The 26,589-nt window shown below is 38.8% G+C and overlaps 1 protein-coding gene across 1 annotated transcript in view; it reads right to left on the bottom strand.

The window, feature by feature from the left end:
- Nucleotides 1–4,079: 4,079 nt before the first annotated feature.
- Nucleotides 4,080–26,589, bottom strand: part of ascc3 (activating signal cointegrator 1 complex subunit 3) — a 281,455-nt gene continuing 258,945 nt past the window's right edge. Inside the window, 5 exon segments of the mRNA XM_056476127.1 lie at nt 4,080–4,735; nt 6,622–6,797; nt 8,468–8,674; nt 14,380–14,527; nt 23,638–23,809. Of these exon segments, the coding sequence (XP_056332102.1) occupies nt 4,588–4,735; nt 6,622–6,797; nt 8,468–8,674; nt 14,380–14,527; nt 23,638–23,809 (851 nt within the window). The 3' untranslated portion in view covers nt 4,080–4,587.

Genomic DNA, 26,589 nt, shown 5'->3' with positions numbered 1-26,589 from the left:
ATCTGGGCCTGTTAAGTCAAAGAAACTGACTGATGTTGACAATGGTCATTTGATTGCAGAACATTTTCAGATTGATATGTTAAGTGAAGTAAATATCACTAGTTGGATTAAACATGAAGACATTGAGTTTCACACAGGTCTTGTTGTTTGCACAGGTGTTGTTGAAGAATTGCCAGTGTTCAACAAAATTGTTTGTATATTTCTGAAGAATGAAGTTTATTTTTTGGTAACGGAAATGGAGACCTCATTTGTGGAACATTTACATGCATTTGAAGTTACTGAAAACATGCATAATGTTTCAGTTGTTATGCCTCATGACTTAAGATTCTTTAAGCCTTTTGATGTACAAATGGCTTATGGTGCAGACTCTTTGTTTTATGTTGTACCAGACTGCTGCATTGTGTAGAATGCAAGATAATATTTTAAGTTTTGTTTCAGGAGATTTTATGTACAAGGTCATTGTACAGAGTGTTTTAAGTGTAATGTAAAACCATGTTAAAGAAAATAAAATGTATTCATTGCAGCACATATTTATTGCATGAGTGGTGAATTGAAATGATACCTTGTAATTATAGAATTAACGACAGGGCATAATGTAAATACAAATGTAAAATATGTCAAATGAACACTGGTGAAGTGTTGAAAATTTAACCTAAGAGTGTTAACACAAAACACTGAGTGGTGTTCATATTATCCTTTTTGGTGTTAATATATTACACTATAAGAGTTTGCTAATTAACACTCTCGGAGTGTTGACCGTTACCACCTTCAAAATAACACTGGTACAGTGTTGAAAAATTTACCTAAGAGTGTTAAAACATAACACTGACTGGAGTTCAGGTAATCCTTTGTGGTGTTAATATTTTACACTATAAGAGTTTGGTAATTAACACTCTCTGAGTGTTGATGATGTTAACTCTTTCAAAAGTGTTATTTCAACACTTTTCCAGTGGTTCCCATATAAACTCTGAGAAATTGTTAAATTTAACTCTAAGGTAGTTAAATCTACAATCTAAAATTTGCAGTGTATCTATCTATCTATCTATCTATCTATCTATCTATCTATCTATCTATCTATCTATCTATCTATCTATCTATCCTGCTGGAAAATTAACATCTAAATTATCGCTATCTTTGGTTAAATAGGAATAACGACGAATGTAAAATATTTATAAGGTGTAATTATAGATACAATAAGCTATATAATATCCTGAATAAAGCACCAGGTATTTTGTCCAGTATGGCATACACTTCAGGTGTAGCTTATTAAATTTCCCGACATTATATATAACTTATATTTTATAGTTTTAACTTGAGCCTTTTCTGTAATGTCAATATTAAAGGATAGTTCCCTCAAAAAAAAAAAAAAAATTTCTAACCATTTACTCTCCCCCTTCCTTTCTTCTGTTCAACACAAAGGAAGATAATTGAAAAAAGGTTGAAAACCTGTAACCATTCACTTACATATTAGGAAAAACGAATACAATGGAAGTCAATGGTTACCCCGGTTTCCAGCATTTTTCAATATATATATATTAAACTGGGTGAGTAAATTATGACTTAATTTTCCAGTTTTGGATGAACTACACTCAAAAAAATATTGTTTGTTTAAACTACTTAATTAAAATGAGCTGCAACAACACAATTATTGCGGTTTTTTTGGGACAACTTAATTGTTTTATGTTCAATGCACTTAAATTTGTAAAAACCAACAAGCTAACTTAATTCCTTCTTGTCGTCTTAACTCAAATCGATCGCGTGGATCCCAGCATTTTTTACAGTGTATCCAGGGGTGCGAATTAAAGGGGGGTTTGGGGGAGATTGACTCCCCTAATTAACGATTGATCCCCCTGAAGGACATCAAAACAAGATGTATGGGAGGGTGCGAACTTAATAATAAGAAATAGCTCTGGATCGCTGATCTATGTCTTAAATATTAATAATTAAAAATGTATAATGTAAATATACATTTGAACGGGTCATACCATTGTGAATGCATAATCGCGCCGATCAATGCTGGGAAAAATATCATTCAACATTCTGGAACTGGCAGTTTTAGAGCACCGATAGACATCTTAAGTATTTACAAAACCCATTTCTTGCAAAAATAAGTGTTTATACCTGCATATAACTTAAAAAATTAAAAGTTAGACATATAATTTGTGTAGTTTGACCTAAAAAAGTCACTAAATGTCCCTCAAAACATTGAAAATGTATATATTTTATTAATAAATTAGATGTAATTTAAACACATTCATAAATTTGACTCATTGAAGCATGTATTACCAAACTACAACGAAAAAGTGAATGTATAATGCGCACACTGAGTGTATTTCTTTAAGATCAGGAGCTATAAAATAATACAATAATAATAAAAGGTGTTATTATGACAAAGACGCAAATAATAACCACACTCTAATGTAAAAAAGAAGCAAATGCTGTTGTAAAAAAAGTAAATGCCAAAAGCCTTGTTTTTTTAGTGTGTGTGTGTGTGTGTGTGTGTGTATCTCGGGAGGGCAGCAGTCTGTGTCTGTAATAGGAAATCACCTGCAGCAGGAGAAAATCAGAGAGGATGCGCCCGGCACACGAAGCGCTTGATGCTGCTTTAACCTTTTCCTAAAGCCTGAATTTGCTGCTGATTAAACGGCGTCAGTGGAAAAGAGAACAATCGAAAATACTTTACAATATATGAAGTCCTCAGTAGGGACTCGAAGCCATTGGTGTTAAAACCGCTGGCGACAAATGAACGCGTTAAAACAATTAAACAATTAGGCGTTTTAATGACACGGTTAGTTAGATATAGCTAAACAAAACAAGCTTATTATCAGAATATGAGTGGCCAGATTCTGTCTCGACTCGTCTTTTTATACTTATGTATACTTTCAATTTTGAATCTCGCATTAAAAACAGGTTAATTGTGCATTTATTGCGTTCATGTTGTATCGCAAGTGCTCGCTAGCATTTTATTTTACAGTTCTGATTCGCATGTATATACACTACCTGATAAAAGTCTTGTCATCGATAACAGTTGTAAGAGCAACACATAATAACTCGACTTCTACTTGATCATTTAGAAAAGTGTCAGAAGGTTGATTTTTCCCATGAATCATCTGTTGAACTGCATCCCAATCATCACCAATACTGCAGAAAACCTACTGGAACCAGCATGGAGCCAAGATTCTCAGAGAAATCAGTCAAGTTTGGTGAAGGAGAAATCATGGTTTGGGGCAAGTTACTGTAAAACGATGGTTTGTTCTGTAGACTATCGAAAAAAAATAGCTTAAAGGGGCTAATAATATTGACCTTAAAATGGTTTAAAAACATTAAAGCTGCTTTTATTCTAGCTGAAAAAAACAAATAAGACTTTCTCCAGAAGAAAAAATATTATGAGAAATACTGTGAAAATTTCCTTGATCTGTTAAACATCATTTGGGAAATATTTAACAACGGAATAAAAAATTCAAAGGGGGTTTAATAATTGTGTCTTCAACTGTATACTGATATATATATATATATATATATATATATATATATATATATAAAGGGGGGAGAGAGAGAGAGAGAATGCTGTTTTATCCATAACTGTTGATGTTAAATGTACAGTTTGTTCTGATTTATCTTTTTTTTATTTGTATTTTTATTATTATTATTACATTTCTTTATTTCATTATTTTTTAATACTACTATTTACTGTGTTTACTATGTTTATATATATATATATGTGTGTGTTTGTGTGTGTGTGTGTGTGTGTGTGTGTGTTCTTTTTAATGTAAACTTTATAAATCCTTTGGCAACACATCTGTTATTATTACTGTTTTTTATTACTGTTAATGTTGATTGTTAAATGTACAGTTAGTTCTGATTTATCATTATTATTTATGCATTTATTTATTGTTTACTACTACTACTACTAAAAATATTCACTTTGTAAACTCCACACAGAAATACCAACTGACCCAGCTGAGGCTCAAACCAGCGACCTTCTTGCTGTGAGGTGATTGTGCCACCCACTGCACCACCGTGACGCCCATTTCCACAAATTCAGAAGTAAAAAAACCTGTTTATATTTTATAGCCTTTTATTGGGACACAACCAATATTCTGAAATGAACTGCGGAGTGTTACGAATGAACAACAAAGAGCACTGAGTAAAGAGTACACTGAAATCAAAAAACATTCATTGGGCTTACCACAGTTTTTTAAGCTCAGTGGTTGCAAACAATTGAACTGAATTTAAACAAGTAATGTTCAACTAAATTTGTGTTTAAATACACCTTAAATAAACAATTAGCAATGAACATTATTTGAGTGTAATAAGAGTAATAATGCAGGCTGAATGAGTGAACAGATGACGGTTCTCAGGCTCTCCTCAACTCAATTACAACCATCTGATCTCTCATCTTCAAGTGCTAGAAATGAAATCTACGAGTAAATAGACTATTTGGGCCAGATGTTGCAATCCTCTAAATCTTTAATCAAATAAAAAAAGCCTATTATAGACCTGCATTACAGTGAAGGTCTTATAGAAAACAAATAAACAAAAAACCGAACACCCCTACACTTCGCTTTGGTTTATCCCAGGATGAGGTCACCGCAGGGCCAGTTTACCAACACTATCCGCTACTTCGCTGTTGACTTGTGCAGCAATGCTGGCCGGGATGACATTGAGATGGATGTCGTACTGCTGATCCAGGCCCAGGTAACTGTCGCTCATCAGGTACAGCGTGTAGATACACCTGGAGGAACATTTAGACTGTAAAGTTGTAGATACAATGGAGAAAGCACCTTATATTAAACGGCACTGACTAATATGTACATCACAAAATAAATACAATGTACTTGCTGTGTTCATAATGCATTGCAGAGGGTGGGGTTAGGGACAGGTTTAGTGGTGTGGTTAGATTTAAGAGTGGGTCAGTCTAATTAAAGATGTAATTACAGAAATAATGACAGATGTAATTACATGCTTATATTTAATGGATCATAAGTGCAGTGTAAAAGCATGTATTTTTGGGCTGCACGATGCATAGTTTCAGCATTGATTTTGCAATGTGTGTCGGAAGTAGTCACAACACAGGATCTGCTAGGTTGAGTCGGGATTATAGTTGAGTAACAATAGAGAATACATGAGATTTGTGGAGTCATTGCAAAGTATAACCATAACAGAGTAAAACTTCATAATTTGTACGTGTTTTGAAGGCCTTTCAAGAGAGCATTCGGGCACAATAGCGTTACTGTAGCTTTAATGAAGAATAATTTGACTGAATTATTAATATAATGAAGACTATACATTATATTTCACGTCATTATTAAATTTCTGTACCTGAATACTGTTTGACTCTCCGGGAAAACCATAAAGCACTGTTTATTTTACTTTTGTTTTGCTCTACTGTAATTATTCTTGGGAAGAAAGGGGATTTAAGTGACTTTGAACGTGGTTGTTGGTGCCAGACGGGCTGCTCTGAGTATTTCAGAAACTGCTGATCTACTAGGATTTTCACACACAACCATCTCTAGGGTTTACAGAGAATGGTCCGACAAAGAGGAAATATCCAGTGAGCGGCAGTTCTGTGGGCGCAAATGCCTTGTTGATGCCAGAGGTCAGAGGAGAATGGCCAGACTGGTTCCAGCTGATAGAAAGGCAACAGTAACTCAAATAAGCACTCGTTACAACCGAGGTCTGCAGAAGAGCATCTCTGAACACACAACACAACCAACCTTGAGGCGGATGGGCTACAGCAGCAGAAGACCACACCGGGTGCCGCTCCTGTCAGCTAAGAACAGGAAACTGAGGCTACAATTCACACAGGCTCACCAAAACTGGACAATAGAAGATTGGAGAAACGTTGCCTGGTCTGATGAGTCTCCATTTCTGCTGCCACAGTCGGATGCTCGGCTCAGAATTTGGCGTCAACAATATGAAAACATGGATCCATCCTGCTTTGTATCAACAGTTCAGGCTGGTGGTGGTGGTGTAATGGTGTGGGGGAGATTTTCTTGGCACACTTTGGGCTCATTATTACCAATTGAGCATGGTGTCAACACCACAGCCTACCTGAGTATTGTTGCTGACCATGTCCATCCCTTTATGAGCACAGTGTCTCCATCTTCTGATGGCTACTTCCAGCAGGATAACGCACCATGTCATAAAGCACCAATCATCTCAGACTGGTTTCTTGAACATGACAATGAGTTCACTGTACTCAAATGGCCTCCACAGTCACCAGAGCTCAATCCAATAGAGCACCTTTGGGATGTGGTAGAATGGGAGATTGGCATCACGGATGTGCAGTCGACAAATCTGCAGCAACTGTGTGATGCTATCATGTCAATATGGAGCAAAATCTCTGAGGAATATTTCCAGTAGCTTGTTGAATCTCTGACACGAAGGATTAAGGCAGTCCTGAAGGCAAAAGGGGGTCCGATCCAGTACTAGTAAGGTGTACCTAATAAAGTGGCCGGTGAGTGTATATTGCAGAAAAACGAAATATCACAATGTCTGATTTCTCCAATATCGTGCAGCTCTAATGTATTTACACAATAAGTACATTGTTAGTATTAGTACATATCAGTTATAGTTTCATAGCACCACAGCATTAAAACACCAGCTGACGGATCTTACTTTCCAGTTTTCTCAGGAGTGTAGAAGGCCACAGACACGCTGCTGTGATTGCGAACAAACCCCACACGCTTGATGGCCAGCAGCTCTTTCTTCTCCACCTCCCCGAGGACCAGAAACCAGCCTTCATCTTTAGGTTTGGGGAAACGCGGCGCCTGAGCTCTGCTGTCCTGCTTCCTCTGAAACAACCAATGCAATCGATTTCTTAAAGGGTCACGAAACACCAAAACACATGTTTTGAGATGTTGACAGTCATATACATGTTCCACGTTGCTGAAAACACTATTAGGACACAGATATTTCACTAAAAAGGGAAAATTGCTTGTTTTTGCGTTATTTCGAGCAAATTCGTTCTTCCGATTTGAACAGAAATTGTGAAGCTGCGTCACAGCCTTGAGATCATTGTGTAAATTCCATCGTGGAGACTGGATGTCAGTACCAGCGGGTACAACGTGACGTCATTGAATTTTCAGCATTAATTCATGAGAAAGACTTGGTTCGAACCAATCAGCACGCTCTATTGTGAATGAGGTACAACTTCATTAATATGCATGATATAGCTTCAAAGACCTGTTATAATGTTCAGAGAGACGCCACATTGTGTTGCCAACCATAATTAAAACAAGTAGAAGAAGAAGAATTGTTCGGAGACATGGGTCATCACTGTTGTGTTTATAAATGTGCCGCAACGAAGGTTTCGTTTCCATTTCCCCATGATGAGAGCACCGATCTCGTGTGCACCCACATGTGTGGATTACAGTGATCTGCTAATATGCGGCAACAACATGTTTGTAAGGATCAATTTTTACCCGAGAGCTTTTCGCGACTGGAAATGGTGAAATAGGGATTTGCTGCTCGTCTCCTTTTAAAAAAGACACGGCTCCAGTTGGTGTTGATTGTCCTGAATCTACAGATTTGGTGAGTGTGTAATCAGTGATCTTTGTTTATGTTTATTCAGATGGCAACTTCAGTATCGTCAGCGGTACTCTTTCAGTTTTTAAACACATCCCTTAGTCTAAATGATTTAGCTAATAAGTTTACAGTACGTTAACATCACTATAATTTTATGGACTGAAAGATCCGCTGTAAATGCTGCTCTCCGAGTGTAAATATGTAAACATGGAGGTTTTTTATTTTCCCATTCGGCGTGCGGTCTCAAATCCCATTAAAACTCCACTCTTCCAGCGGTTCCTCGCATCCAATATCTCGTTTGTCACGGGGGGCATGCATGAAATGTTCCTGAATGAACGTGAAAGTGTCAAACTGCAGTTGACGTCGACAAATTAAGAATGAAACAGCTGAAATTACATGAAACTCCGGAGGACATGTGGATAGTGTGGTGACGCAATGACGTTAATCGAATTATGTGCTATAACATGTAATACGGGATCATGAAAGGAACATTTGAAAAGCAGCTCATGTAAACACCATCATATTATTGTTTTCATCAGATTAAGGCAAATTATTTGATGCCTGATGTCCATGTAAATGTAGTCACTGTCTATCTTCCCTGCATCTGTGTTGACGCTGTGAAAATCAGCGCGTACATGCACTGAAACTCCCCTTTTCATGCAAACTCCTCCCTCTTTCACCACTCGAGACTCCCACCTAAATGAAGCTGGACACACCCACTTTCCTGAGTTTTTTCTATAGGTGTGAAAACACTGCTGAGAGGGGGGGGGGGGGGGGGGTTTCATGGCCCTTTAAAATCCTTTCTTTGTCTTGGTCTTAAATAATATCCTCATTTCTGAGATACTGAATGGGGTATGTGTGCGTGTGTATGAGTTGTTCTCTGTATGTATGTGTGTGTGTATGAGTTATTCTCTGTATGTATGTGTGTTGTCCTCACCCTGTGCTGTCCTGCATTGAGCCTGCGCATGGACACCTGCAGGACGTACTCCTGATCCGCATGCAGTGGCAGCCAGCTGGACTCCTCTCGGATGCTGGACACCTGAGCAGGAATCGCTCGCTCTGTCTGCTCTACAGAGTTTTCCCAGAATCCCTTCACACTCAGACTGAGCTCCAGCACCGGCAGCTGACTCACGTACAGCCAGGCCTGACAAACGCAACAATAATAATAATGTTAATTTAGACATTGCACCAGAAAACAAACAAACAAACAAACAAACAAACAAACAAAAAGAATGTTTTTGTATTTAGTTTTGAACGTCTTGTATTTTTTTATTATTTGCTACGCTAAGTGTTTTCCTTCTCTATTTCAACCTGAGGATACTCATGCCGAGGCTTCTAGAGATTGTACAGCGCCACTGACACGATCCAAGACCTGTGCGGAAATGATGCCAACCATTGAGGATCTCAAACTTCCACACATCCGAGGAGATGATGCCAACCATAGAGGACTTCTATAGGTCTCCATAATCCTGGACCAGGCCGTATCCTAAGCAAACCGGTCCGGTGTTCTCCCGCACCTAGACTTTAGCTCTGCACAAGAAGTTTGGCCAGAGTTTGGTCGTGCCCAACTCATCCTGGTTTCTCTTTAGGTTTTTTCCTTCACTTTCATCAATTGGTTTGTTCTCAATTTGTTTCGTCAATTGGTTCGTCAAAAGTTTGTTCTTCACCATTGTCGCCACTGGCTTGCTTGGTTTGGGACTTATGTAGCTTCGCATCAATGGATTTGATCTTCAATGTTTGGACTTTCGGCAGTGAAGATTAAACTAAACTGAACTCTGAAAACTGGACTGACGCAGTTTCAATCTACTAGAACTTCTATGTTAAGCTGCTTTGACACAATCCACAATGTAAAAGCACTATAGAAATAAAGATGAATTGAATTGAATAATAATTTGCACTGCAGCCATGACTGTCCACAAACCAACCGCAGAGAGCTTCAGTAATTCACCTGTTGATTTGATTAAAGCAATGAATCAGGGTCATTAGGATGCTTTCGAACAGCTTGGGCTACCTGAAATGGTGAAGAACTTTGGATTTTCCCATCAAATGAGATAGCTTGCAAAGGGTATAAATAAATCTGGACATGCCACTTATTGTTCCAAGGTAAATAAAAGCTTATATATATATATTTATCCCACGATGATGCCTCTTGCACACTGTCTAATTAACTTTTAAGAGAAGCATGTGCAAATTCCGGTAAAAAAACAACAACAAAAACCTGCTGATTGAACAAAAGTAACTTCAAAAACCCAAATTTGACAGCGGTAGGACAGCACAATATAATGTTTCAGCATCAATAACGTAATATGTCCATCCGCACAAGTCACATCGCAGGACCAGCCATGTCAGACAGGTATTATAATTGACCAGGAGCCACATTTCAAAACACTCATGGAGTCATTGCAACGTTTATCCATAAAGTTACCAAAATCTTTAGCAATGATGTGTTTTTAGGGCCTGTATGAGGATGAAGTCAGCATTAAGTATTCAATTACAGTTCTAACTTTAAGAGAGATTGTGTTTAAATATACAGGACTGTACAGTATTTTACATTTGATTATTATATTTGTGTCATAAAGCCCTGTGTATTTAATTTGTACAGTACCAGTGCTCTACTGTATTAATCAATGTTTGTGATCGGTTTATTATAATCTATGCAGATGCCTCACCGAAATAATCTCAATGTATATAAAATTATGAATTCTTTCCAAACCGACCTGCTGATTTCATCTGGTGAAATTATACTCAATATCGCAATATACATCGTGGAAAAATAAAATGTCGCAATGTCAAGTTTTTTTTTTCCAATATCGTGCAGCCGTGGCCAGGGGTATGAATAATTTCAGGATTGAAGGTAGATACAGAAAGAAAAGTGAATGCATGAAATATTCTGTGAAATAAAGTGAAGTTTAATTATGGATGACAATACGTTCCACCTTCATTCACAGATGCATGTGAGAAAAACGTAAATAGTATACTTCTTCCAACGTGTACATATTAAAATAAAAGATTAAGTGACAGGTGTTACATTTCTAGCTGATATTAAGTGAAACCTAATGAAAGGATAGTGGTAAAGTGTACTTTTGAGCAGTCTTTTTAATATATATATATATATATATAATGATACGGAAATCTGGAGCAAACCTCAAGAGTCCTGCTTAATAAAAACTCCATTCTATTGTACAAAAAAACAACAAATCACAACTGCTCAAGAATAATACACCAGAAATAGACCAATATTACTAATGATATTTCAATGACAATTTAGCACAAAACTCATTAGTCCTTATCAGAAAAACAACAATAAATAAATAAAAAGTCCCATTCTATTGTACAAAAAACAACAAATCACTGTTACACTTTGATTGTTTAGCTCCACAACCGCACAACTACACCAGATATAGACCAATATTGTTAAAATGAATGCTATTGTAATGAAATCAAGTACAAAACTCATTAGTCCTACGCAGAAAAACAAAATAACAACAATAAATAAATTAGAAATTAGAAAATTTCTAATAGAAAATTAGAAAAAAAATAAGAAATCACTGTTAAACTTTGATTGTTTTGCTCAACAACTGCACCAAAAATCAACCAATGTTCCTACACTGAATGATATTTGAATGACAATCTGGTAGAAAACTCATTAGTCCTGCTCAGAAAAACAAAATAACAATAAATAAATAAAAACTCCATTCATCCCTACTGAAAAAAACAGCTTAAACCAGCCTAGACTGGTTGGCTGGTTTTAGCTGGTTGACCAGCCTGGTTTTAGAGGGGTTTTGGCCACTTCCAGGCTGGTTTCCAGCCATTTCAAACCTGGTCTTAGCTAGTCAAGCTGGAAAATGACCAGCTAAATTCAGCTAAAACCAGCTTGACCAGCCTAATTTAAGCTGGACATAGCTGGTTTCGACTGTGCTCCCAGCCTGGCTAGGCTAGTCAAGCTGGTTTTAGCTGGTCATCTCCCAGCCTGACTAGCTAAGACCAGGCTGGTAATGGCTGGAAATCAGCCTGGAAATGGCCAAAACCCCTCTAAAACCAGACTGGTCAACCAGCTAAAACCAGCCAAGGCTGGTTTAAGCAGTTTTTTTCAGAAGAGATTGTATAAAAAACACTATGGATATAAAATCACTATTACACCCTAATTGTTTGATCAACACCTGCACAACTACACCAGAAATAGACCAATATTGTTACAATAAATACTTTTGTAATGAAATCAAGTACAAACCTCAATAGTCCTGCTCAGAAAAACAAAATAACAACAATAAATAAATAAAAACTCCATTCTATTGTATAAAAAAACAACAAATCACTGTTACACTTTGGTTGTTCAGCTCCACAACCGCACAACTACGCCAGAAATCGACCAAGAGCAAGAATGTGTGTGTAAAAAGCGTTTACTGGCTGTTGTTGTGTTAGCACTGGAGACATGGCTGATGGTGTAGATCACCCTGCCACAGCTATTTATGCAAGGATTACGCTTCCTCAGTGAATGAGACGAGGACGCGGCGGCGCATGTGCTTATTTAATTAGCAGGACCGAGAGGAAGGGGGGTTTGCCGGAATACTGATGGGGAACGACGCTGGGCTCATCGCTGGGCTCGGACGCTCGCATTACCGCCGCAATTAGCACTTAGATTGGAGCTCTAAACCCTCTCATTTGGGAGGTAATTGGAGATCTTGCTGCTACCTGAGACCACCGTGACTGTCTGCCGCTTTCTGCAAATCACGCCGCCTGACGCGTGGACAATTGGAATTTATTTGAATGTTTATGTTGTTAAGAGGCGATTGGTCTCCACAGAAGAATATCTAAAAAACAGAGGTCTTCCTGATATAGAGTAGATACTGTGAAAATCTGATGCTGCATTATTTTATTCATTCATTCATTCATTTTTCTTTGGCTTAGTTCCTTATTTCTCAGAGGTTGCCACAGCGGAATGAACCACCAACTATTCCAGCATATGTTTTACGCAGTGGATGCTCCTCCAGCCACAAGCCAGCACTGGAGAGGTGATATTATATTTTTCTGCAATAAATATTAATTCATTTTATTTCAGCTTAGTCCCTTATTAATCAGGGTTCACCACAGAGGAATGAACCGCCAACTATTCCAGCATATGTTTTACGCAGTGGATGCTCCTCTAGCCACAAGCCAGCACTGGAGAAGCGATATTATATTTTTCTGCAATAAATATTCATTCATTCATTTTCAATTAGCTTAGTCCCTTATTTATCAGGGGTCACCACTGCGGGATGAACCACCAACTATTCCGGCATGTGTTTTATGCAGTATATGCTCTACCAGCCACAACCAAGCACTGGGGAAGCAATATTTTATTTTTCTTACGATAAATATTTAATCATTTATTAATTTTTATTCAGCTTAGTCCCTTATAAATCAGAGGTCACCACTGCGGGATGAACCACCAACTATTCCAGCATATGTTTTACGCAGTGGATGCCGTTCCAGCCGCAACCCAATACTGGGAAAGCGATATTTCATTTTTCCGCTATAAATATTGATTCATTTTTATTCCCCTTAGTCCCTTATTAGTCAGGGTTTACCACAGTGGAATGAACCGCCAACTACTCAAGCATATGTTTTACGCAGTGGATGTTATTCCAGCCACAACCCAGCACTGGGGAAGTGATATTTTATTTTTCTGTAATAAATATTCATTCATTCATTTTCATTCAGCTTAGTTATCTATTTCATCAAGGGTCGCCACAGCGGAATGAACCACCAACTATTCCGGCATATATTTTACGCAGTGGATGCCGTTCCAGCCACAACCCAGCACTGGGGAAGCAATATTTCATTTTTCTTACGATAAATATTCATTTATTAATTTTTTCTCAGCTTAGTCCCTTATTAATCAAAGGTCGCCACTGCAGAATGAACCACCAACTATTCCAGCATATGTTTTACGCAGTGGATGCAGTTCCAGCCGCAACCCAGCACTGGGGAAGCAATATTTCATTTTTCTTATGATAAATATTCATTTATTAATTTTTTCTCAGCTTAGTCCCTTATTAATCAGAGGTCGCCACTGCAGAATGAACCACCAACTATTCCAGCATATGTTTTACGCAGCAGATGCCCTTTCAGCGGCAACCCAGTACTGGAAAAGCAATATTTTATTTTTCTGTAATAAATATTCATTCATTCATTTTCATTCAGCTTAGTTATCTTATTTATCAGGGGTCGCCACAGCGGAATGAACCACCAACTTTAACAATCAAAATCAGACAAGTTAAGGGTTAAAAACAAGACAAAAACTCATATTTTCTTTACATAAATTTAGATTTTTTGAAAAACACTGATAGCTCCACCTTAAATGACTGATAGCTCCACGCTAAATAACTGACAGCCCTGCCATAAAACACTGACAGCTCCACCTTAAATGACTGATAGCTCCTCCCTAAATGACTGATAGCTCCACCCTAAATGACTTATAGCTCCTCCCTAAATGACTGATCGTTCCACCCTAAATGACTAATAGCTCCTCCCTAAATGACTGATAGTTCCACCCTAAATGACTGATAGCTCCTCCCTAAATGACTGATAGCTCCACCCTAAATGACTGATAGCTCCTCCCTAAATGACTGATAGTTCCACCCTAAATGACTGATAGCTCCTCCCTAAATGACTGATAGCTCCTCCCTAAATGACTGATAGCTCCTCCCTAAATGACTGATAGTTCCACCCTAAATGACTGATAGTTCCACCCTAAATGACTCCATTTATTTTACTATTGCATGTGCACACCATGCTGTATATCCATGCTGAAATTGTATATTGTGCAGTATTAATACAGAGAGCCGTCCGTTTTAAAGTGTGACGCACCTGAGAGATCTGATTGGGTTGCAGCACTTCCTTCACCATAGACGTAAAGATGTCCTCTTTTCCATCACAGGCTGCCATCAGCTCAGGAAGACCCTCGATTGGGCCTTGGTGACCACATCCAGCCCTCACACCTCTGGAGCTCCACCTCCTGAAAGAGGAAACGCACTCATATTTGATCGATGGAGACACAAAACACTGGAAATTAAATCATTCGTTTTAACTGCAACGCTCTTACAGTGGAGGATTGACAAGAGGGCTTTCACTGATTTCTCTTAGGCTCAGTGGTGTAAATTACAAATATTCTAATTACTGTAGTTGAGTGGCTTTTGCTCAGAAAATGTATTTTACTAAGTTTTAAAAATGTGTACTTTTACTTTCCCTTGAGTACATTTTTTGTGCTGCATCGGTACTCCACCCTAAGTGACTGACAGCCCTGCCATAAAATACTGACAGCTCCACCTTAAATGACAGCTAGCTCCACCCAAAATTACTGATAGCTCCACCCTAAATGACTCATAGCTCCACCCTAAATGACTGATAGCTCCACCCTAAATGACTTATAGCTCCTCCATAAATAACTGATAGCTCCTCCCTAAATGAATGATAGCTCCTCCCTAAATGACTGATAGCTCCACCCTAAATGACTTATAGTTCCACCCTAAATGACTTATAGCTCCTCCATAAATAACTGATAGCTCCTCCCTAAATGACTTATAGTTCCACCCTAAATGACTTATAGCTCCACCCTAAATGACTGATAGCTCCTCCCTGAATGACTGACAGCCCTGCCATGAAATACTGACAGCTCCACCTTAAATGACAGCTAGCTCCACCCAAAATTACTGATAGCTCCACCCTAAATGACTCATAGCTCCACCCTAAATGACTGATAGCTCCACCCTAAATGACTTATAGCTCCTCCATAAATAACTGATAGCTCCTCCCTAAATGAATGATAGCTCCTCCCTAAATGACTGATAGCTCCTCCCTAAATGACTGATAGCTCCACCCTAAATGACTGATAGTTCCACCCTAAATGACTTATAGCTCCTCCATAAATAACTGATAGCTCCTCCCTAAATGACTTATAGTTCCACCCTAAATGACTTATAGCTCCACCCTAAATGACTGATAGTTCCACCCTAAATGACTTATAGCTCCACCCTAAATGACTGATAGTTCCACTCTAAATGACTTATAGCTCCTCCCTAAATGACTGATAGCTCCTCCCTAAATGACTGATAGCTCCACCCTAAATGACTGATAGTTCCACCCTAAATGACTTATAGCTCCTCCATAAATAACTGATAGCTCCTCCCTAAATGACTTATAGTTCCACCCTAAATGACTTATAGCTCCACCCTAAATGACTGATAGTTCCACCCTAAATGACTTATAGCTCCACCCTAAATGACTGATAGTTCCACCCTAAATGACTTATAGCTCCACCCTAAATGACTGATAGCTCCTCCCTGAATGACTGACAGCCCTGCCATAAAATACTGACAGCTCCACCTTAAATGACAGCTAGCTCCACCCAAAATTACTGATAGCTCCACCCTAAATGACTCATAGCTCCACCCTAAATGACTGATAGCTCCACCCTAAATGACTTATAGCTCCTCCATAAATAACTGATAGCTCCTCCCTAAATGAATGATAGCTCCTCCCTAAATGACTGATAGCTCCACCCTAAATGACTGATAGCTCCACCCTAAATGACTTATAGCTCCTCCATAAATAACTGATAGCTCCTCCCTAAATGACTTATAGTTCCACCCTAAATGACTTATAGCTCCACCCTAAATGACTGATAGTTCCACCCTAAATGACTTATAGCTCCACCCTAAATGACTGATAGCTCCTCCCTGAATGACTGACAGCCCTGCCATAAAATACTGACAGCTCCACCCTAAATGACTCATAGCTCCACCCTAAATGACTGATAGCTCCACCCTAAATGACTTATAGCTCCTCCATAAATAACTGATAGCTCCTCCCTAAATGAATGATAGCTCCTCCCTAAATGACTGATAGCTCCTCCCTAAATGACTGATAGCTCCACCCTAAATGACTGATAGTTCCACCCTAAATGACTTATAGCTCCTCCATAAATAACTGATAGCTCCTCCCTAAATGACTTATAGTTCCACCCTAAATGACTTATAGCTCCACCCTAAATGACTGATAGTTCCACCCTAAATGACTTATAGCTCCACCCTAAATGACTGATAGCTCCTCCCTGAATGACTGACAGCCCTGCCATAAAATACTGACAGCTCCACCTTAAATGACAGCTAGCTCCACCCAAAATTACTGATAGCTCCTCCCTAAATGACTCATAGCTCCACCCTAAATGACTGATAGCTCCACCCTAAATGACTTATAGCTCCTCCATAAATAACTGATAGCTCCTCCCTAAATGAATGATAGCTCCTCCCTAAATGACTTATAGTTCCACCCTAAATGACTTATAGCTCCACCCTAAATGACTGATAGTTCCACCCTAAATGACTTATAGCTCCACCCTAAATGACTGATAGCTCCTCCCTGAATGACTGACAGCCCTGCCATAAAATACTGACAGCTCCACCTTAAATGACAGCTAGCTCCACCCAAAATTACTGATAGCTCCACCCTAAATGACTCATAGCTCCACCCTAAATGACTGATAGCTCCACCCTAAATGACTTATAGCTCCTCCATAAATAACTGATAGCTCCTCCCTAAATGAATGATAGCTCCTCCCTAAATGACTGATAGCTCCACCCTAAATGACTGATAGTTCCACCCTAAATGACTTATAGCTCCTCCATAAATAACTGATAGCTCCTCCCTAAATGACTTATAGTTCCACCCTAAATGACTTATAGCTCCACCCTAAATGACTGATAGTTCCACCCTAAATGACTTATAGCTCCACCCTAAATGACTGATAGCTCCTCCCTGAATGACTGACAGCCCTGCCATAAAATACTGACAGCTCCACCTTAAATGACAGCTAGCTCCACCCTAAATGACTGATAGCTCCACCCTAAATGACTGATAGCTCCACCCTAAATGACTGATAGCTCCACCCTAAATGACTTATAGCTCCTCCATAAATAACTGATAGCTCCTCCCTAAATGACTGATAGCTCCACCCTAAATGACTGATAGTTCCACCCTAAATGACTTATAGCTCCTCCCTGAATGACTGATAGTTCCACCCTAAATGACTTATAGCTCCACCCTAAATGACTGATAGTTCCACCCTAAATGACTTATAGCTCCACCCTAAATGACTGATAGTTCCACCCTAAATGACTCATAGCTCCACCCTAAATGACTGATAGCTCCTCCCTAAATGACTGATAGCTCCTCCCTAAATGACTGATAGCTCCACCCTAAATGACTTATAGTTCCACCCTAAATGACTTATAGTTCCACCCTAAATGACTGATAGCTCCTCCCTAAATGACTGATAGCTCCTCCCTAAATGACTGATAGCTCCACCCTAAATGACTGATAGTTCCACCCTAAATGACTTATAGCTCCACCCTAAATGACTGATAGCTCCTCCCTAAATGACTGACAGCCCTGCCATAAAACACTGACAGCTCCGCCTTAAATGACTGATAGCTCCACCCTAAATTACTGACAGCCCTGCCATAAAACACTGATAGCTCCGCCCTAAATAAATGATAGCTCCTCGCTAAATGACTGATAGCTCCTCCCTGAATGACTGATAGTTCCACCCTAAATGACTGATAGCTCCGCCCTAAAAGACTGATAGCTCCACCCTAAACGACTCATAGCTCTGAACTAAAGACTGAAAGCTCCACCCTAAATGACTGATAGTTCAGCCCTAAATGACTGATAGCTCCGCCCTAAATGACTGATAGCTCCGCCCTAAATGACTGATAGCTCCACCCTAAATGACTGATAGCTCCAACCTAAAGGACTGATAGCTCCTCCCGGAATGACTGATAGTTCAGCTCTAAATAATTGATAGCTCCACCCTAAATGACTGATAGCTCCTCCCTAAATGACAGATAGCTCCTCCCTAAATGACTGATAGTTCCACCCTAAATGACTAATAGCTCCACCCTAAGGACTGATAGCTCCTCCCTAAATGACAGATAGCTCCTCCCTAAATGACAGATAGCTCCTCCCTAAATGACTGATAGTTCCACCCTAAATGACTGATAGCTCCTCCCTAAATGACAGATAGCTCCTCCCTAAATGACAGATAGCTCCTCCCTAAATGACAGATAGCTCCTCCCTAAATGACTGATAGTTCCACCCTAAATGACTGATAGTTCCACCCTAAATGACTTATAGCTCCACCCTAAGGACTGATAGTTCCGCCCTATATGACTCATGCACTCATATTTACATATTAAAATAAAATAACAAGCGCACATTTTTGACTACGCCTCATAATTTCTATTTAGTAAAGCAATTCCTCCGGCGCTCCACCTCCTGTGAGGGAAAAGACGGTCACGTGACGCTGTCTTCAATCAGGTAAGGGTTGGCTGAGCTGCGCTTCTGTTTCCCGCTGTCACAGCATGATGGATCCCGCCTGGCCCTGATCCCTCTCTTACCATTTTTATTGTGTTTCCACCAAATTACAGTCGCGGCAGGACGCGGTGAAATGTGTTACGGGCCCCAGAAAATCCAACGGCAATGATGTTAGCGTGTGCATGTGTGAGGAGCGCTGCGTTTGGAGCCGTTCCCGCTGATAAGCCATGCTGATGGTGTTTGCGGAGTTAGATAAGAGACGGCGGCGGGATTAGCCGCTAAGCCACGTTACACTCTGATAATCAGCGAGCCACAGGTGAGGAGCGCAGCAGCCCTTTAACACGGCGGACGGGAAGTGAACACTCGCTTTTCTCTGTGACCAAGGGCTGGGATACAGACAGAAGAAAAGAGCGCTCCAAAAGAGTCAACAAGGCTGTTTGTGCAATATAAAGACGGGAGACAAGATTGCACAACAAAACCTATGAGTTTATATGCTAAATATGGTTGAGAGCAAAATTATTTGCCCCCCCTGTGAAATATGTATTCCTCCTCTCGAATATTTCTCAAGCGATGTTTGACAGAGCAAGGAATTTTTCATAGTATTTCTGATAATATTTTTTCTTCTGGAGAAAGTCTTATTTGTTTTATTAGCCATGGTTAATAATGGCGTTAACATTTTAAGGTGAATATTATTATTTATTTATTTATTCAATATTAATATTATTACTCTAACTTTACCCTAATTAACCTAATTAAGCCTCTAAATGTCAATATAAGCTGAATACTAGTGTCTTGTTAAATATCTAGTGTTATAATATTATGTGCTGTCATCATGGTAGAGATGAAGGAAATTAAGGCCGGCTCACACCGTGCGATTTTTTATAATCTTGGGGTGCGTTTACGAAAACCATCGTTAGCCAACTAAGCTCGCAAGTTGTGTCGTTACAAACATAGTTAGCTAATTTGGCGTTTCCCAAATCCGTCGTTTCAACGAACATTCGCAAACTGCTGAAACTATGTGTGTTTTACGTTACAACTAACGTGGTTCAAATGATGAATCTGCGATAGAGAAACTACGGGTTTTGGGAAACTCGTTCCCAAACGATGCATCGTACTATGATAGTTCAGCCAGGAGTTACGCTGTTGTTTGGGAAATGCATCCCTGAATGATTGTAACATGTCAGACTGCATGAACATGGCTCCCATGTCACACGGTAAGATCTCAGCTGTCATAATGACAGACCGTCAATAATGGCGCGCCGAACACAGAAGAAAAGTCCCCCGGAGTTTGACGTGATTCCCCCGTGACACTTTCACTATCCTGCGTTCTGAAATGATTCCTCACTGCAAACGTAAACAATCTGTACCAGCAATTTTGCCCACAGCATGTCTCAATAATAAAACCAGGAAGAAAGAACCTGTTTAGACATTTCCCTCGTGGTCATTTGAATGGGTTAGTTGCACAAGATGGCGCCGGTGAGCTTCCGAGACGCAAGTGTGTGCGTGTTCACGCCCGGTCGTATAGAACTATGAAGGGAAAGGTGAAGATTTCGCAATTTCGCTACCAAAAATGAGCGTGTTCATAATAAAAAGTAGTTTATCAGTGACAGGAGAGAACATCTTCACTACATTGCTGCACACCTCAGTGCACTAATTTCAACTATACTCTTTCCACACCAAGAGATTGGTATCATCCACCAAGACGCTCCATCACAGAGACATCTTCGTCTGATTACGAGATGAGTGAACCACAAGCGGCACCTGATTATGTTTATATATCATGACCAAAGGAATATGCAGGGATGGGTACCAAAACTCGGTACTTATCGGTATCGGTGCTACATTATAAAAGACCGAAGTATCAATAAGCTCTGATGTTAACGGACTGGAGAATTACTGCTGAATAAACATTACTCAGTGGCGTAATTTAACAGACCAGCCTTTTCTAATTTGCTATATTTGATATTCATCTGCACAGTTGGCAATCTCACATGAGAAATGCTCATGTTTCCGCCAACACTATAGGCTACAATGGTGAGCGCGTCAATATAAAAGCCTTCACAGTTCTGACCAGCCTAGGCAGGCTGGGAGCCCAGCCAAAACCAGCTATGTACAGCTTAAACCAGGCAGGTCAAGCTGGTTTTAGATGAATTTTGCTGGTCATTTTCCAACTTGACCAGCTAAAACCAGGCTGGATATGGCCAAAACCCCTCTAAAACCAGGCTGGTCAACCAGCTACAACCAACCAACCAGTCTAGGCTGGATTAAACTGGATTTTTCAGCAGGGACGCCTTTGCCCTGTGTAAACAGTCAACTTTCTGCCCGCTCACTAAAATAAAATCTAACAAGTGTCTGTAACCAGTGAAAATGGGGTGCGGCTCCTTTAAGAGAGATCGCCATGGTGTGTGTATGTGTGTGTGAACTGTCTGTAGACGTGTGTAACATGAGAAGCACATGTGCTGATGTTTCCTTTTCTCTGATACTCGGATTACATTATTGTTCTGTAATATACAGTGACACTGTTGACAGAAGAATATAAAGCACAAGATGTGGGATGCGACCTGTGTGAGCCTTGCTTTATTTTTCTGCTCCTACACGCGTTAGGCGAGCTCTCCTGAATTTTTACACGTGGTCTTTCACATATATTCAGAAAGGGACCCTGGCCACGGCCCTTAGCTGCGCAGTGTGTGCGGTAAAAGTACGTTTGTGATCTCACAAGGCCCGGAAGTATGTTTTTGTAGTCTCCAAAATTCGTTCATTGTAGGCTTTGCTAAGCTAACTGTAAAAACCAGGGTCTCTCTTTGCATTGAACTTTGAGCGTCTTACATTCAGAGATGCTGTTTATGTTCACACAGCTACATTACACATCAACTAAAGTTTAAAATATGATATCAGAGTGGACCACCCCTTTAAGCGAGTGTCTGTGAACATGTCAAACTCTCGATTTTAGTCTAGGATTTCAGGAATCTTTTAGGATTTTCCAGAAAGGATTGGTCTCAGATGCCAAAACCATTGCTGAAATGTCCCAGTGTGAGCAGGGCTTTACTTATTTAAACTATTATGCTTGAAAACGTGTTGAAAAACCCCTCTCTCTGTCTAAAAAACAGTGTTGTGCTGTTTTATAGCAACTAAAAGTTTCCTAAGCACCTCTCTAGCCGTGCATACAGCAGTTATCTCCATTTGATTGATGTTGTGTGGATAAGACTGGCTGGCAAACGCACAATCTGTGAAGCCAAACAATGTGGAGTGAAGGGCTGAAGGATGGAGGGCCACACACCTGCGGGACCCGCATCAATGCAGCTCAAAGTGACGGGAAGTTCAGATCATTGTACTGACTCGGAGTCTCATTCAGCGAGATAAACGAATCGTTATTCGAGTTATTTCGTCACACTCGCCACAATATTATTCAAATGTTGCTTCCGAACTCATCTACATCTAGACAACACGCTGATCACACTACAAACAAGACATAACTGTAATGCTGTAAGAAAGAGAAAATAATCATGGATCGTTTACCTGGTGATTGTCTATGATTAGCTCTCAGCTCTTCTCACATGTCTTCAAGTTTGAGTCAGTTGCTCATGTGACACTGACAGTCTGTAAAAGAGGTCGGTGGACTGAGTCCAGAGCTGTGCTGTCTATGCTGTGACATGGCAAGCAGACTCCTATAGAGCTCGCACTTGATCATGCGCCGATCACGAGCACAGGCAGCCAATCAAAACGCAGCTTAGGTCTGCTGTACATTGAATCTATTGACTGATGTTTCATTCTGTTCAGATAGAGAGAAAGGTCGCATGCTTTGCTTTCCGCCTAATGCCAGTCAGTTTTGTGTGCGTCGATGATGAGAAGTAAGTGTTTATGCATCATTTACATTACTGTTACTACTGTTTCATCATTATACTATTGTATTAAGATTACTGATTAATGCGCGAGCTCGTACAGAATCGCAGACAGCCGCGGCTAGTATTAGCGATCTTTTATGTAAACATAATTGCCTTAAAAGAGAATACATCCATCACCTAGTTGACCCATGCTTTTTGCTATATTTCCGCCGTCGTTAAAAGCTTGTTGAGTTAGAATTACTCTTTCTGTATAAGTTTATTCAGTTTATACAGCATATAAGCTCTGCTTTGCTTATGGATGTCAGTTATATATGTATATTGTAGTTTAGTGTTGTGTATAAATATTTCAACTTGTTACTGTTATCCTTATTTTCTAAATTTATTTATTAATGCATAGTTTCTTCCTTTTGTTTAGACCACACACACACACGCACGCATGCACGCACGCACGCACGCACGCTCGCACGCACGCTCGCTCGCTCGCACGCTCGCACGCACGCACGCACGCACGCACGCACGCACGCACGCACGCACGCACGCACGCACGCACACACACACACACGCACTTTTCAAGTGTGATGGACATTAAAGAAATTTAAATGGGGTTCAAGTCTCCGTGTCCTTACCGGCACTCCATGGCGATGGCCAAATCCACCTAAAATCCAGCTAACTCCATTACACAGTCCCTTAAAAGCTTATCTAATGACCACAGTCTGAGCTGTAAGGACTCATGATTAGTTCACCTTTTGAGTCTTCAGGTTTCCGAGTCGTTTGTTCATCACCAGACAGCATATTAAGAGACGACTCAAAACTGACGCCTCAAGAAAGAAAGCTCCGCCCCTACTCAATATTCAGTTTATACTTGAAGTCTCAAGCTTCTGGCTTGAAATAAGGATGTGAATGAAAAGAGTACCTGAAGACATAGAGCTCCTGCTTCTGGATGTGAGGGAGTGTGAGCAGGGAGGAATCGTGCAGCCATCGGGCCTGGATGATCATCTGGACCAGATTACAGAGACTCAGCGCAGACACAAGCCAGCCTTCATTCGCCACCACATCCAGCATAGCCTGCAGACACAACACATGCACTTAAAAAGCAATATCGTTCATTCATTCATTCATTAGTTTGTTCGTTCCTTCATTCACTCACTCACTCACTCACTCACTCACTCACTCACTCACTCACTCACTCATTCATTCACTCACTAATTCGTTCATTCATTCATTCACTTACTAATTCATTCACTAATTCATTTATTCAATCATTCACTCATTCATTCACCCACACATTTAATAAATTAGTCATTCACTCATTAACTCAATAATTCAGTCACTAATTCATTCACTCCCTTAATCATTCACCCACTCATTTAATCAATCATTCACTTATTCACACACTCATCTATTCATACATTAATTAATTCAAAAATTCATTCACTCATTATTCCACTAATTCATTTGCTCCTTTATACACTAATTTACTCATTAAATAATGTATTCACTCAGTCATTCATTTACTCTCACTCACTCATTCATTAATTTCATTCATTCACCTGCTCATGCCTTCACCCACTCACTCATTCACTTGTTCATTCATTCATTCTCATTCATTCATTCATTCACTCGTTAATTCAATCATCCTATCACTAATTCATTCACTCCCTCACTAAATCAATCATTCACACACTCATTCATGCATTCATTAATCCACTAATTCATTTGCTCCTTTATACACTCATTCACTCATTAAATCATGTATTCATTCAATCCTTCATTCACTCTCACTCATTCATCCATTAATTTCATTCATTCACCTGCTTATTCATACATTCATTCAGTCACTAATTCATTCATTCCCTCACTAAATCAATCACACACACTCATTCATTCATACATTAATTCACTCATAATTTAATCCACTCATTAATTTGCTTCTTTATACACTCATCTACTCATTAAATCATGTATTCATTCAATCATTAATTCGCTCTCACTCACTCTTTCATCCATTAATTTCATTTATTCACCTGCTCAATCATTCACTCATTCATTGACTCATTCATTCATTCATTCCCTCCCTCACTCATTAATTCAATCATTCAATCACTAATTCATTCACTCCCTCACTTATTTAATCAATCGTTCACTCATTCACACTCATTCATTCAATCACTCATTAACTCACTCATAAATTCATTAACTCATTAGCACACTAATTCATTTGCTCTCACTCACTCCCTCACTCATTTATTCATTTATTTATTTATTTATTCATTCATTCATTCATTCATTCACCTGTTCATTCATTCATTTATTCAACCATTTATTCACTCATTTATTCATTCATTCATCCATTCAACCACACGCTTATTCATTCACTCATTCATTCATCATTTTATTTAATCACTAATTCTTTTAATCATTCATTCATTCACTCATTCACTCACTCACTCATTCAATCATTATTCAATTAATCAATTCATTCATTCACTCACTCTTTAATTCATTCAATTATTCATTAGCTCATTCATTCATTCATTCATTCATTCATTCATTCAATCAACAATCAATTAATTTATCCATTCATTCATTCATTCATCAATTTATACATTCGTTCATTCATTCAGGGAATGAGTATTATTGGATGTCTTTATTTCTATGGTAGCTGATCTTCTACATCTCCTGGTCCTCCCAGTGGTTCGTCCCTCTCTCTTCCCTGGTCTGAGGTTAAAGTTTGCTGAGCTCAGCTGCGCTAACAAACTTAATTAATCAAAAAGTCATTTCCTCTGTAACTATCAGTAAAAAGCACCTGAAGAGCACCGGAAAGCCCTGCGAGTTAATCAAAATGCTAATGCGCTACAAATTAAAGTTGTGATTAACATTTCACAGTAGCTGCTTGAGTAAATTGAAGACAGCAACAGGATGAGATGACAAACCTTTTCAGAGAGAGAGAGAGAGAGAGAGAGAGAGAGAGAGAGAGAGAGAGAGAGAGAGAGAGAGAGAGAGAGATAAAGAGAGAGAGAGAGAGAGAGAGAGAGAGAGAGAGAGAGAGAGAGAGAGAGAGAGAGAGAGAGAGAGAGAGAGAGAGAGAGAGAGAGAGAGAGAGAGAGAAGAAAGAGAGAGAGAGATAGAGAGAGAGAGAGAGAATAAATTAGAGTAAATTAGACAGCTAATAGAAGACCTGTCTAATACATAATAAAGAACAAATAAATGTCAGTTTACCACCACAACTACAACACCAAAAGAAATTTATTATTATCATCATCATCAACATGTAGCATTAATTAATATCATCTTCAAAAACAACAAAACAACAAGTATTATTACTCTAATTATTATGATCATAATCAATAACAAAAACAAAATACTACTACTACTACTACTGTCTTAACAGCAAAAGTATGCAACTGTAACAAAAACAAAAATAACATTATTAATAATAAGAATAAGAATAATTATAATAATAAATTAATATCAACAACAACAACTATAATAAATAATAATAATAATAATAATAATAATAATAATAATAATAAATAATAACACAAATACTAATAATAACATAAATAATATAAATGATAATAATAACAACAGCAATTTTAACATAAATATTAATAATAATAATGAAAATAATATTAATACTACTACTAATAATAGTAATAATAATAATAATAATAATAATAATAATAATAATAACAATAATGATAATAATATTAATAATAATAACAACATTATTAACATGAATATTACTACTACTACTACTACTACTACTGATAATAATAATAATATCAATGATAATAATAACAATAATAATAATAATAATAATAAAATTAATTATAATAATAATGATAAAATTAAGAATAATAAT

Source organism: Danio aesculapii, chromosome 16, assembly GCF_903798145.1.
Source record: "Danio aesculapii chromosome 16, fDanAes4.1, whole genome shotgun sequence".
In the NCBI taxonomy this organism is placed as follows: Eukaryota; Metazoa; Chordata; class Actinopteri; order Cypriniformes; family Danionidae; genus Danio; species Danio aesculapii.
The sequence above is the reverse complement of the archived record's forward strand: the minus strand, read 5'-3'. Positions and strand labels throughout refer to the sequence as shown.